General features: G+C 37.9%; 1 protein-coding gene across 2 annotated transcripts in view; it reads right to left on the reverse strand.

Annotated features, from left to right (window-relative positions):
- Positions 1-15,145, reverse strand: part of hlcs (holocarboxylase synthetase (biotin-(proprionyl-CoA-carboxylase (ATP-hydrolysing)) ligase)) — a 54,348-nt gene that overhangs the window by 37,402 nt on the left and 1,801 nt on the right. Inside the window, exons 2-5 of one of the 2 annotated variants that reach the window (XM_030153228.1) lie at positions 11,165-11,305; positions 9,532-9,694; positions 5,198-6,237; positions 3,713-3,892 (exon numbers count right to left, since the gene is read on the reverse strand). In XM_030153228.1, coding sequence (XP_030009088.1) covers positions 3,713-3,892; positions 5,198-6,237; positions 9,532-9,694; positions 11,165-11,305 — 1,524 coding nt within the window. The remainder of the gene's footprint in view (positions 1-3,712; positions 3,893-5,197; positions 6,238-9,531; positions 9,695-11,164; positions 11,306-15,145) is intronic. The other variant, XM_030153229.1, reaches the window with a different exon arrangement.

The raw sequence follows: 15,145 nt of genomic DNA on the forward strand, positions 1-15,145 counted from the left end.
TATAAGTGTGATGTATTATTATTATTATTATTATTATTATTATTATTATTATTATTACCTCCGCCAAGGAGGTTATGTTTTTGCCAGGGTTTGTTTGTCTGTCCGTTAGTGTGCAACATAACTCAAAAAGTTATGGACAGATTTGGATGAAATTTTCAGGGTTTGTTGGAAATGGGATAAGGAAGAAATGATTAAATTTTGGTGGTATTCGGGGGCGGGGGGGCCCACGGGGGGGCCCACTGATCAGCCTTGGCGGAGGTCTGCGCTCTCCGAGTGCTTCTAGTTATTATTATTATTAAGTGGGCCATGCATGCCATTTAAAAGTTAACCCCTATCCAGAAATTTCATTTTTAATCTGAACTATATTTACACATTTTCTCCACGCATGATACACTGTCACACACATAAGACATATTGTGCTTACTCCTATAAATTGTGAGTCATGTTATGTGCATTGACTGTGTTTATTTTTTCATATAATTTGCCATTCTTGAGGTATGGAATGTCAATGTGCATGAAAGGGGCACCTTATCCAAATTCTGCAACCTGGGAGAGCTGACTACTGACAAGTGGATACCTCTGAGGCTGAAAAGTGAAGTCAATGTTCAAGTGTTAGACACTGCAGAAACCTTAAAGAGGCCACTGGAAGCAAAATGGGTCAGTCCATAGAGACCACCAAGTCGAAAAGGCCAACTGTACAGCAGAAATACACATATTTATAACTTTGTACAACACACAGTATTGGTCTCTACTGTTCATTTCCCTGTTTATACCAACTGTACAGGGTTGAATGTTTTCAAATTCAACTATTTAAAATATTTTGAGGTCAAAGGTTCTGCATAATTAAGGGAGTGGCAGCTATGATTAACAGGTGCTTTGTAGGTTTTGATTGACAGCTAGTGTTATGTGATTTCCTTTGCTTTGGCATGCAAGGTATAAGTCTATTTATTGTATGTAGCCAATTATTGAAAGTCATTTTCTGATCACCTCATATATAAGGATGGTGCAATACAACAGTGGTCCCCAACCTTTTTTGTTCTACGGACTGGTTTCATGCATGAAAATTTTCCGTGGACCGGGTAGAGGTGCGGGGGTTCCAATAACAAAAACCTTTGTCAGTTCAGAGCATGTGATCTGAAACACTTACACTGTATATCAGGCAATTACAATGATTCTACAATATAATACCAACTCACCCTAATGCAGAATAAGTCGGAACCCTGGAGTTGTTTCCCTGCAACCAGACGGTCCCATCTGGGGCTGATGGGAGACACACTCCAATTATGTTCCATATATCCAGTCTACTACTTGGTAACTGTCATCGCAGAAAACCCAGCCACACAAAGATATGAGGTTGGAGACGGAAAAAGGATTTTCAGGGCTTTTGTGGTGATATCCACATATTCTGCTTTGACTTGAATCCAGAATGCAAAGAGGTTTGAAGTTTTCTCAAACATGGATTGATGTGCCGGAGCAGTTTCGAGGCGCTTGTGTGTCACCTGTTGCGATGAACCTGTAATTTAGGCAGGAATCATGATATTGCCTTACAAATGCAGCTTTCTGTTTGCAGGCAGTCTGTGACCCTTCTGCAGCCTCATCATTTCCTCATGTCTTTCCGAAAAAATTTTCCTGTGAATTTTGTTTTTGGCTCATTTCTTTAGCTTGTGTTACTACTGATTCATGAAATGGCACACCAGAGTCAAGAGCGGTTGTGAGGCGAAGGCGTAAACAGTCGCTTTTCAAAATAAAATCTCTGCAAGACTAGTGGAAAAAAATTGCTTTAATATTAACCACAAATTTTTTTTTTTCTTTGCGGCCCGGTACCAAATGATCCCCAACCGGTCTGGGGACCGAGGGTTGGGGACCACTGCAATACAAAATACATTCACAACCAGATTCTTCATCATATATTGAGCAGCTTCTGTTCTTATAAGCTTGTTCCTTCCTAATACATCCAGTGACTCCTCTGAGTGTTTCTTCAGTCTTCAGTGTCTTTTTACACCTACTCTAAGGAAGTTCCCCATCAGCTGTGTTTATTACACTGAACAAAAATATAAACGCACCACTTTTGTTTTTGCTCCCATTTTTCATGAGCTGAACTCAAAGATCTAAAACTTTTTCTATGTACACAAAAGGCCTATTTCTCTCAAATATTGTTCATAAATTTGTCTAAATCTGTGTTAGTGAGCACTTCTCCTTTGTCCTTTGCTGAGATAATCCATCCACCTCACAGGTGTGGCATATCAAGATGCTGATTAGACAGCAGGATTATTGCACAGATGTGACTTAGGCTGGCCACAATAAAAGGCCACTCTAAAATGTGCAGTTTTACTGTATTGGGTGGTCCAGGGGGGTCAGAAAACCAGTCAGTATTTGGTGTGACCACCATTTTCCTCGCACAGTCTTCTTCATGAATTCTCTGAAACAGCTTTGGAGATGGCTTATGCTAGAGAAATGAACATTCAATTCACAGGCAAAAGCTATGGTGGAGATTCCTGAAGTCAGCATGCCAATTGCATATTCCCTCAAAACTTGTGACATCTGTGGTATTGTGCTGTGTGATAAAACTGCACATTTTGGAGTGGCCTTTTATTGTGGCCAGCCTAAGGCACACCTGTGCAAAAATCATGCTGTCTAATCAGCATCTTGATATGCCACACCTGTGAGGTGGATGGATTATCTCAGCAAAGAAGAAGTGTTCACTAACACAAATTTAGACAGATTTGTGAACAATATTTGAGAGAAATAAACCTTGTGTGTACACAGAAAAAGTTTTAGATCTTTGAGTTCAGCTCATGAAAAATGGGAGCAAAAACAAAAGCGGTGCGTTTATATTTTTGTTCAGTGTAAATTTCGCTAATAAGACTCACATTAGCTGCATTAGCTGATGTTTACATTAATTCATCTGTCAGCTGTCCTGCTAATTAGCCCTGGTAGCAAAGAAAGTGTGTTTATTTACTTATTTCACCACAGTGGCAATACTGTTACTGAACACAACTGTATGCATTACTTGATGGAATTAAACATGATACTTTCAGTCAAAAAATAGGACCAATGGTATTGTAGCTCACCAGTATGTTCTAACAAGAATCAATAACATGTTGAATTTGCAAGGTTATCGGTTCTGCCACCATATTAGAGTCATATGGTCTTGATGCAGGAGATCAATTTCCCAATAGAAGTGGGTGGTATTTTCACTGGAGGAGAACTAAATGAAAGTCCATATATGACTTCTTATCAGTGCTCAATAGTAAATATATTGATGTCTCTAACCATTGTCATCTTATAACCCATCAAAATATGGCCCATTATAAGGAAAGGCAAAGTTTCAATATTTAAAAAATTTGTCAAAAATCCAAATTTCTCAAAACTGTTTGCAAACATTGTCCCAAGGTAGCTACATATGACATTTGAAATTAATCTGACCAGTGGTTTCATTAGAGAAGATGTTTGAAGAAATTGGTAACGAAGACAACAAAGACAACAACAAAGACGACGCCGGACACAGCACCTTCACAAATAGTTCATAGCCTAATGGCTGGAGAGCTACAAATGGTGTTTGCAGTGAGCTCTCGAACTCCAAAACAACATAGTGATGGCAATGTGAAGCATCTGGAGGCTTCAAAACAGCACAGTACAAACCAAGAGGTGATGTCACAGAGGGTTTGTCCACCATTTATTTACAAATCTATGGTTGATGAATAGCACTTACCTGAGAAGAGGCGAGCAGGTAAACAGGGCTTGGTGGTAAAGTCTGGTTCAGGTCACAGCTGAGGCCCAGAGAGGTGAGGATTTCTGTCAAGACTTCATAACGCAGCGCATTGCTGACTTTCAGTTCATCAAAACCCTCAGATGTTACATTCTGGCAGTCAGGAGACATTTCCAAGTGGACCTGTTATTCAGGAATATACAGGATGTGTGATACACTTTGAAACACTGCAAATGCATGACACAGTATTTGAAATAAATCCACAGAATTTTAAAAAATCTGCTTGGCTAAACTGAACCATCTGTAATACTCAACTACTTGGATCACCCTGCTGATAAGCATTTTTACTTTCACCAAACAATGATTTTTCATAGACTACAATTAAAATTAAAATCAAGGTGAGACTAAAGTAATTATATGTTTTTACCCATTTAATAACAAAAAGGAGAGATCCAGCCCACCTTATGCTATGTAAAGAGTACCTTCAGTACAAAGTACAAAACGCAGCTTCTATAACGGGAACCAAATGGTGTGCTGTGGGCCTCTTTTGTCTCTCCACATGCACATAACCAGTAGCAGAAAAAAACAAAGGATTCTCTTGTTGTTCTCCATTTAAAATAGCTGTAATGTTTAATGTTTTTTTATCCATTATCTCCTTTGTCCACACTATCTGTTTAACAAGACATAAATTCACACTTAATCAGAATATCTCAGAAGAAACTGATCAATAATGTGAGTTGGACATCTGCCACATCAGATTTTATTCAAAAAATGTGTCGCCATTTCCATTATTTACATTTACTCTAGGGTACAATAAAATTTGTTTTTGGAAATAGTGAGGTTCAGGGTGCATTCAGGTATGCCTTCATTCAGTATTTTCTACTGCTACTTAATTTCTTTACTTTACCTACTTTACGTGTGCTCTTCTTGTGATGTAGGTGACTCGTGTCTTGTCTAATATTTCTGATTTGAAAATATTTTTTTTATCCCTTTCTTTATGCACAGAAGACAGTAGACAGGTAAGTTGTCCCATGCATGAAGACTCAAGCAAATGACCTTTATCTTCTACGGTCTCTTCTCTTGAGCCTGTTGCCTTTGAACTCACTCTTGAATAGCAAATGTTACCTTTTCTTTTCCTGTGTGGATCATTATGAAATTTAATTTCATCTTTGTATGTCAATTTCCTTCTAGGACTTGATGAAATTTGTTCTTACTCTCTCATGTCTGTATTTTACAGGCACAAAAAAATGAAAAAAACAAAAAACAAAAAACAATTTGATAGTCAGGAGATAATCTGACAGACTATATTTTCTAGCTTCAGAATTTAGACCTAATTTAACCTAAGACAGGCCTGTGCATCCAAACTCATATGTGATTCATCCTTTATAAAACACAATATCCTGGATTCTTGATACATTTTTTTCTTGCTCTGTTTTAGATACTTGTCAGCACATTAGCTATTGTTAGGATAAGCTTGACAGAATTTACCTGACAGAGGACAGCTTCGCCACCATCTTCTCCGTGTGTGACTCTGACAATAACCATAGCCCTCTGATGAAGGACATCCCCTTTCAGCTCACCCCACAGCTCCACTTCGCCCCCACCCTGGGTGTCCCTGATGAACACCTTCCCACTGTCTAACACACTCAGTTCCAGTTCTGTGTTGTCTTCTCTGGTGAAGCTCAGCCTGCAGACATGCCCCTGCTTCCTCTTTCTAATCCCCAGAGACAGTCCTGCAGGGCAGAGGCTGGAGGCCAGTCCAAGGACCCTACCTCCTTGGCTTAGGTAGGTGAGAAAGCGGGTCTGCAGATGAGGGGTTAAGGCTTCCTCCTCTGCTAGTACCAGAAGCCTGGTGTTGTCCAACCACGGATCATTTAGAGCCTGTTGTGGTGTGAGGGGATAAATTATGTAGTTTTCCATGTTTATACAGTCTGCTAAAACTTGGCGAACCACCTCAAAACGAGCCTGACAGCCGCCTGTGTAGACCAGGACATTTGGTGGTTTGCCAGTACAGTCAAGTCTGCCACTTTGATGACAAAAACCTTTGCTGTCTTGCTCAAGCTCATCTAGAGTTTCATCTCCGCTATCCAGTTCTATCGAGTTATCGTCAGGAAGGTCTGGAATGTTCTCAGCAGAGGCAAATTTGACAGAAAGGATGGTGCTGTTCTCCAGCTCTAAACACTCATGACAACTAGACAGATGGAGGTGGTGTCCATGCCCCTCCATGTGGTGATGATTCCCCAATGAGTGGTCCTCAGAAGCACAGACAGAACCCAGATCCTGTGTGCCGCGGAGTGGTTCTGATCCCCGCCGCTCCTCGAGCCTCTTCCTAGCCTCTGGGGAAAGGCGGAGGCTGCCTTTGCGGCACTGTAGGGGCTGGTGATCGACTGACAGACGACAAGGTGAAGATTCAGGCCGGACCTTTGCTGCCTGGCTGCTGCAGAGCTGTAGTGATGTGACAGCGTTCAGGCACTGCAGATGCTGCTTCTCTAACAACTGGCTCAGAGTAGACTCTTGGAGGAGGACAGCTGAAACAATATAGCCAAAATAAAAAGTATGAAGGACTGCCACACACTATTGCAAGGTCTTTTTCATTAAATAGAGAAAACAATACCAAAAACAGAACAAGTTGAAAAAACATCAATCTCTGATTTCATGATTTTAATCATTGTTTAGAGAGAGAGAAAGACAGAGAGAGAGAGACATTTTGTAATACAATTCTTGAACGCTTATTGTAATAAACTTTGCTGCATTTTGTAATAACTTATTACATATTGCAATAGTTATTACAAAATATGGTTATAGCACTTTTATTTTAAAAAAAAAATGTAATAATTTGATGCATTATGTAATAAACCATCAAAAAACCATTGAAACTGATGCCTTCATTGGAAAAACCATCATACCAGCAGAACAACATTAAGCATTCCAGCTTAATTAGAATTCATTAAAAAAAACTAGTAGGATGTTTAATTTGTCATTCATTGGAAATATTCCACATCTTTTTGTTAATAGGCAGTTTGATGTTCATTTACTTTTATCCCATGTTGTTTCATTAACACACAAATGGAGCTGGAATAAAGATTTTTTTTCTGTTCTATATCTGTATTTGTGTTTTTTATGCTTTGTATCATGTATAATACTTGCATGACATAATCCAGATTGCATGTGTGTTTGTCTTCCACAATTTCAGTGCACTGGTAATTTTCTTGTCAGTAATACTTAATTAGCTTGCAAACACATTCTCCATTATTATGAATACAGTTACATTTGATTTAGGTTTGACAAAAGAAACATCCTACTAGTTTTTTAAACTGAATATTAATTAAGCTAGAATGCTTAATGTTGTTCTGCTAGTATGATGGTTTTTTCAATGAAGGCATCAATTTCAATGGTTTTTCGATGGTCTATTACATAATGCACCAAATTATTACATTTTTTTTTAAGTGCTACACTCGCATTTTGTAATAACTGTTACAATATGTAATAAATTATTACAAAATGCGGCAAAGTTTATCACATAATGCGTTCAAGAATTTTATTACAAAATGCGGCATGTTACCACAAAATGCAGCATCATTACATGGGGTGAAAAATTACATTACATATTGCACCATTATTACATAATGCAGCGCTACAGAGCTCAAACGATTAATCAACTCAAATTGATTAAAAACAATTATTTAATTCAACTTTTCCTGAATCAAAGAAAATCAAGATAACAAATGTGAATTTTTGCCCATTTTCATTCACTGCTGTAGTGTGAATATTAGTGCTGGTGTTGTGAAAGTTCCTTTTGAAATGGAACAGGTTACAGTTACAGAGGATGGCATATAGAGTGATCCTCTGTAAAATCATAAACAGGTGTTTGTTAATGACACTTATTTGACTTTGCCCACTAACAGTAGAAGGGTAAAATGAGTCAACAAAAAATACAGCTGCTGTTACAGCTGAAACACACATGATGACACACACGATGACAAATAGATATGATGGATGGGCAACAGTCAGAGTAGCAAAAGAAAAACATATATATTTATATATATATATATATATATATATATCAGTGGCGATTTCTCATAGATTGCAAGGGAAGCCCGGCTTCCCCAAAAATTACGAAAATTAAATGGTTAAATATGTACGGTTGTGTTGACATGTCATTGACTACAAATGTGTTAGAACACGTTCATCTCAAAGATGAGTTCGTTCAGAATCAGCTTTATCACAAATCAATAGACTCGATGTTGTTCACTTCTCATACATTCCTGTTGTGCTGTTTTCTCATTCGATCTCTGCTCAGCGCATTTGCCCGTAGACGCCGGGCATCTATGGGCTTCAATAGGACTGAGTGGAACATTTTTTTTCTTTGCCTCAAAACTGGATGGTAATTGGATAAATGCCACGATGTTGTCCCGCCCCGGACGCCGGGCGTCTCTGGGGGTGAATCGAGCTGTGGGCGGAGCTCAGCCGGGCTGGACGCCAGAATCCCACGTGCTGATTGGAGGATCAGTCGAAAGGCTGAATCCCGTTTGATTGACAGCTATTTTCAGATCTACTCCTTCACTGAGAGTTCAGTTTAATACCGTCACACATACTGCTGTGAAATGGAGAGAGAAACCACTACGAAATTACTCGTTCATTTCTTGCACTGTAAATAAAACACACTCATTGGACTTCCTTGTTTCAATTTAACATAATTTCAGCGTTTTCTTGTTTCAGTTACATAATTTAATCATTTCTTGTTCGAGTTTAATATAGTTTTGTAGATAGTTAAATCAATCATACTGTCGGCTAGGTCAGAGTGAAAGGAGCATCTCTTGTTTAAAAAGGCTGAAGTCTTACATTCGCAACACAATGGGCCAAGGCAATCTATGTGTGTGTGTATATATATGTCAGATATATATATATATATATATATATATATATATATACACACACATATACACACATATATATATATATATATATATATATATATATATACACATATATATATATATATATATATATATATACACACACACAGACACAGACACACGGAAAAAAGAAACGCACCACTTTCATTTTCTTGATTTTTTCAGAAATATGACAGTTATTGTAAAATTGCAAACTACAATGAGTTCAGTACTATTCTGAGTCAAAATGAAATGATTGTTTTCCTGGTTCCGGTTGATTGATTTTGATTAGCAATAACAACTGTATTTTTATATTCCTCACCCATGTCTGCTCTTGAGTGAAACTCACAGATGAATTGGACCTCTCCTCAATTGTGCACAACCATTCCCTATAAAAAGACACCAAAATGGAACAAAAACACATTTGTCCACAATGCCACGACTACTGCAACCGGAGAGAGATCGGGCCATTGCCGGGCGAAACCTGTCACGGAGATGTGACAGCTGATTGGAATGGTCCTGTGCAGCGGTTGTAACACGCGGTCAACCAGATCTGGGACGGTCGTTGGAGGAGCCGGTGGTGTGGTAATGGTCAGCAAGGCATACAACGGTAGAGTGGTGGATTCCAAACACCCTGGCTACGGCCAGTCTGCTCCGTCCAGTTTGAAACATGCCAATGGCCTGATCTCTCTCCGGTTCCAGGAAAACAATCATTTCATTTTGACTCAGAATAGTACTGAACTCATTGTAGTTTGCAGTTTTGCAATAACTGTCATATTTCTGAAAAAAATCAAGAAAATGAAAGTGGTGCGTTTCTTTTTTCCTTGAGAGTGTGTGTGTGTGTGTGTATATATATATATATATATATATATATATATATATATATATGTATATATAAACTGTACATAAGATAGAAGAGAAACATACGAATTATCTTTGAAGGCATAAGTCCATCATCTAGCTGAAGGCGATCTTCAATAAAGGCCACCCCCAGCCGGCTGAAGTTATCCACACTGGCCTGAGCCACTGCTTTGAAGGGCTGACCAGGGTAACAGGCCAGAGGAAGGCAGTAGTCAGACCACTTCAGCACCTGAACACAACACACACCACTGTCAGCTGACGTCAGTTTTACTAATGGGCTAATGGATCTGAACACATTTGACTATCACAATGATAAGTATAGTTAAGTGTGACTGGAAAAGTGTATTTAGATGAATAATAGAGTTGGCCCTCCAACCCAAGACAATCAAGAAGCCACAGTATCACTAGACAGGGCATCAATAAGTCATTTGAGTCTGAGCATTGACCACAGCAAAAGTCCTGTATCAACAAACAGATTTATCCTCCAAATGTTGCCTCACAAGTGAACACAAAACATAGCAGCACTTGTTCACAGCAGTAGACCGTCAACAGAGAATGACTTAAACTACAGAAACTGTTGCCCTGACACTGGAAACATGCTTAGGTTAGATTGAGACTATGTGTTAAAAAACTAACAACAATACCTCTGCTGTCACTACAATTATAGCAGCTAAAATGAAACAGCCATTATTAAACAAGATGTGCAACCATAGAAAAGTCTGTTGTTTTTTCAGTTTCATCCTTGCAGTAGTGTTAATGAATGGATCCTCCTTAGAAAGAACTACTGTATGTAAACATCCAAAAGCAGCTCTGGTAGTTCTTTTAGTGAAAGAAAAAGTGTGGTGTAAGCTTTATATGAATCACATGTTTGAGATAGATGTTTAGTTGACAGACCTGCACTAATTGTCCAGTGTTGTTTTGTCCTCTAGGCTGCTGCACAGTCATATGACTGAAAACTATAAATGCACTGAATGTGGAGAGTAAAGAGATACAGCTTTTTTTCTTTGATCGTAGTGATTAAATTTTGAAGCACACATCAACATGCCTACACCATTCCATAAGTCTATGGGACTGTCCTAGGTTTACTCTTGCCAACCGTCCACAATTTGTAATAGTAATGGTATTATTTCATTCCGCTTAGAACTGCAACTAACATTCGCTGTCACTGATGATTTACCTTTCTATTTTCTCAATCATCTGATTAACTCTTTGCTACATAAAATGTCAGAAAATTAAAGGCAAAAAAGCACTAAAACAAATTAACAAAATGAACAAAAATTAAAATAATAATTTCTTGATCTCAACCTTTTGGTAGATCAAAGTGTGTCATTTATTGATTATTTATTCATTTTACTGTAAAATAACAAAGCTGAACTGAAAATGGCTCAAATATCAAGTGAAATTCTATAGATTTAAGATCTGGAACTAAATATGCCCTAAAATATGTTGGCTAATTTTTATAAAAACAAAACAAACCTATTCTTAACATTGTTGACTGCTTATTTAACAACTGACATCTAATCAATTCATTTGGACATTTGCTGACACTCTAAACTTATGCAGACCAAGGGAAATAAAGTGAAAAACAGGTTAGCAAATATGACAATCTTTTCACAGCACACCCATGCCCTCTAGCATTGAGAGTGTAACAGTGTAATATCTTAATAAGAGCACTTTTTGAAAAATGTGTAATGCCTACTTTTTTATTGGTTGTATGAGGAGAGTGATAGGCTGCTCTGTGTCCTGTAGCTTCTATGATGAATGAAACATTCTCTATGCATGGACCACAAACAAGCGAGGAGCCAAACAACACAGTCCATTTGCTGAGGTCGTCACATGCCTGGGGACAGTACAGACGATACAGAAAACAACAACTACCAACATTACAAAGCTGTAACACGTAGATTAGTGGTTAGTAGAAGTTATCTAATGCTTGTATCAAAGGGAAAGTATTTCATCAAGCCATGTGTAAACTGGGCAGCATACAATGACATTAAGACAGATACATATTATAAGACAAACTACACTTCCTGGCCAAAAAAAGTCCCCACTCAACAAACAGGCACTATTTTTCCGTTGGATAATTACTGCAGTGATTGTATTCCAGCTGAAACAAGTTATTCAAGTTCTTTAACCTAATCTCAAAACAACCATCAGTTTAAGAGCATAAGATTTGAGCAGTAATTGGACAGTGTTTTAATGGATAAAGGTCACGTGGTCTGATGAATCCAAATTGACCATGTTCTGGAGTGATTACCCATCATGCCTAGTGCCTACAGTACAAGCCTGTGGGGAAAGCATTATAATCTGGGGTTACTTCAGTTGGTCACGTCTAGGCTCAGCAATGTTATGTGTCCAAAAAAATGACAGAAATAAATGTTGTGACATTACATAAGATTATTAGAAACAATGCCACAAACAGAGCTGAAGGTGATCCAATGAAACATTAAAGTGTAGGACTTTATTTTGCCAGGCTGTGTATATACACCTCATAGTTTTTACTCACCTCTTGCTATGTCTTGATGTTGTTGATATTTAACATCTAAGTGGTAGATGCTGCACCAACTTATTTGGATGTGAAATTAGTTTTCCATCTTTCAGATTAAATACAAGTCAGATCTTTTTCTTTTCTGAAACCAATTTATAGTTACCCCCCCCCCCCCAAAAAAAAAAAAAAAAAAAAAAAAAAAACAAAAACAAAAAACAAACAAAACACAAAGCATTGCTATTAAAATGTACTTCACTTGTATTTCAGTATACAAAATATGAACACAACATATTTTTATGTTTTGTCAGATCAACCTCATTTCAACACAATTCGTAACAAAACTGAAAGCTTTGCTTGAACACAGATGACCTGCTGAAACATGGCTGAATGTAGCTGAAACAGGTTAAAGAGAAGCCATTGTTAAAGTGTTAAGTTAAAGAATTAAAAGAGAAGCTTAACTGCTGCTTTGGGCTCAATGTCAATAGGTATAAATCACAGGTTTAAACACGAAACTAACTAAAACACGACAAATTTCTCTAAGTTTTTAACACAGTTTTTTAGCTATGTGTAGAAGTAATCTGTGGAGGTTATAAGACATAGTGTGTAATTTTTGTTGAACTGTTGAATGTAGAGTCTGCTGAGGATTCTCCTCTATGGGCTACACTTAAAAACTCAAACAGTTCTTAAAATTATATTTTACACTGAAAGTGTAATATTAAAAAGCCTACGACACACAAAAAGTCAGTAACAGTACACAGCAAATAGGTTCAAGTCTTGTGACTTGTTAAAGCTTCTATGAAACTTCAGTGTTAAAGCATGCCTAAGTACTTGAGGTTTTTCCCATTCATTTCTATTGGGGAGGGTCACCCCAGATGTTATGCCTGTTCATCACAGACACATACAGACAATGATTCTTTCTCACATTCAAATCTATGGATCAGGGGTCAGCAACCGTGGTCCTCCAGAGCCACTATCCTGCATGTTTTAGATGTATCCCTCTTCCAACACACCTGAGTCAAATGGTAAGCCTGTCATCAAGCGCTGCAGAAGCATGATAACGACTGTCAGGTGTGCTGGAAGAGGGAAACATCTAAAACATGCAGGATTTAGATTAACCTGATTTATATTAACGCATGCAGAAGAGGGGATAGTCCCACGCTGCCACCACTACACCACCGCCCAATAATGTACATGAGAAAACTCAATCTACTGTTGCTTTGGGAGATATGCCAAACTCTGTTTCTACTACTCTTCTTACTTTAAAAAATGTTATGGAATAAGGGGTTATTTTAATGACCTCTTCTAACTGGTCTACTGTCTTACCTTACTTGTCAGCTACTTTACGGCAGTTTGAGCTGCTGACTCAGCTCTTCTTCGTGCTGTGAAAAGGGTTGCTCCAAACTGTTTAACTCTGTATTTATCAAGAGAGTCTGATAAAACAACAGTGAACTTGAAGGTGTGTGACTGTCTTCAAGTGACTTTCTAACTCTAAATATGTGGCACACATTGCCTACCATGCTTGTGATGGCTACTTGTTTCACGGATGGCTGTTATGCAATGTGCACACCCACTGACAGCGGTTTATTGTTAACCACACTTATACAGACCACACTATATAGTTTTACCTCATCCTGACAGTATCATTCTGTTGAACCTTAGAAATAGGTTAATTTTTAGCTTATGTTGGGTGACGACCCAATGGTTACAACTCACACAGTAAATGTTGAGCAACAGTGGATCTTCACAATTTAAGAACTTATTTTAGTATTGATCCTCACATCACTATTTGACATATTATATTATATTATAGTATAATAGAAACTTATGGCAGAAATAGAACTGGACAGAGGAGACTTGCAGCCTTGTCCTCCATTGCCATAGAAAAGGACTTACTGATTTAACTGAAATGCACAGATCACCTCTATGACAGCATCATTGAAGTTTTCCCGCACAAAGAAAGGAGGTTGGATTTTGTACAGGGTGGGGAAGCAAAATTTACAATGAACATTTAGTTGTTTTTTCTCAGCAGGCACTACGTCAATTGTTTTGAAACCAAACATATATTAAGCATATATATGCAACAAAAAACATACCAAAGCTTTTATTAAAGCTCTCAAATCCAAAATCAAACCAAAACACTTGTTGTCAACAAGTGTTTTGGTGTTCTTGTGTAAGATTTTAACTTCAAATCATATTTTACTGCATTTCTAACGGTCTTGTTGTCTACCTCAAGTTCAATTGCCATTTTTCTCATGGATTTGGTTGGATCCTTTAGGATTTTGGATTTGAGAGCTTTAATAAAAGCTTTGGTATGTTTTTTGTTGCTTCCTCCACTTCCAGACTTTCTCGTAATAGTTTTGCTCATAGTCATTCTCTTCTTTACATTATAAACAGTCTTTATGGACACTCCAACTATTTTTGAAATCTCCTTTGGTGTGACGAGTGCATTCAGCAAATCGCACACTCTTTGACGTTTGCTTTCCTGATTACTCATATGGGCAAAAGTTTCTGAAAACGTATGGATAATAGTGTTAGGTATGATTATGACATCAATATATGTTTGGTTTCAAAACAATTGACGTAGTGCCTGCTGAGAAAAAACAACTAAATGTTCATTGTCAATTTTGCTTCCCCACCCTGTATATAAATAATGAGCATCTTGGATGAGTAGGCTATGATGTTTTTTATTTAAATTTTATATGTTTTTGTCATGGTATTAGATAAATATTGATTCTGAACTACTCCAGATGATGTATATGGCACAGCTGCAGTTGTAGTGTAGAGGTTTGGAGATGTCTTAACTGGGTTTTTTGCTTTGGTAATAAGGGTATTCACCTACAAAACACCAAATGCCCATGCCCTGTTATTTTGTGTTTTTTATATAGTATTGATGGTTAATTGTGATGTCATAGTTGTGGTATTAAGAGGTGAATTTAGTCAAGTAAGTCCCCACTGAAGGCCCAGGTAACAAATGCATGGCCCACCACGAAGTGTATGTGTCAGCCCGGCCGCTACAATGGAACTGCCTTTAGACATTCGAGGCATGAACAGTAAAAAATTCTACTTTCTCTTTCAAAGGAATGATGTGGTCAGTTCAGTGAAGTTAGTAAAGCAATGAGGAGAAAATGAGTACTAAAGTGCACTGAGCAACTTAACCCATAAAGACCCAGTGCTACTTTTGTGGCAGTCCCC

The sequence above is a fragment of the Sphaeramia orbicularis genome, chromosome 14 (assembly GCF_902148855.1).
Source record: "Sphaeramia orbicularis chromosome 14, fSphaOr1.1, whole genome shotgun sequence".
NCBI classification, from domain to species: Eukaryota; Metazoa; Chordata; class Actinopteri; order Kurtiformes; family Apogonidae; genus Sphaeramia; species Sphaeramia orbicularis.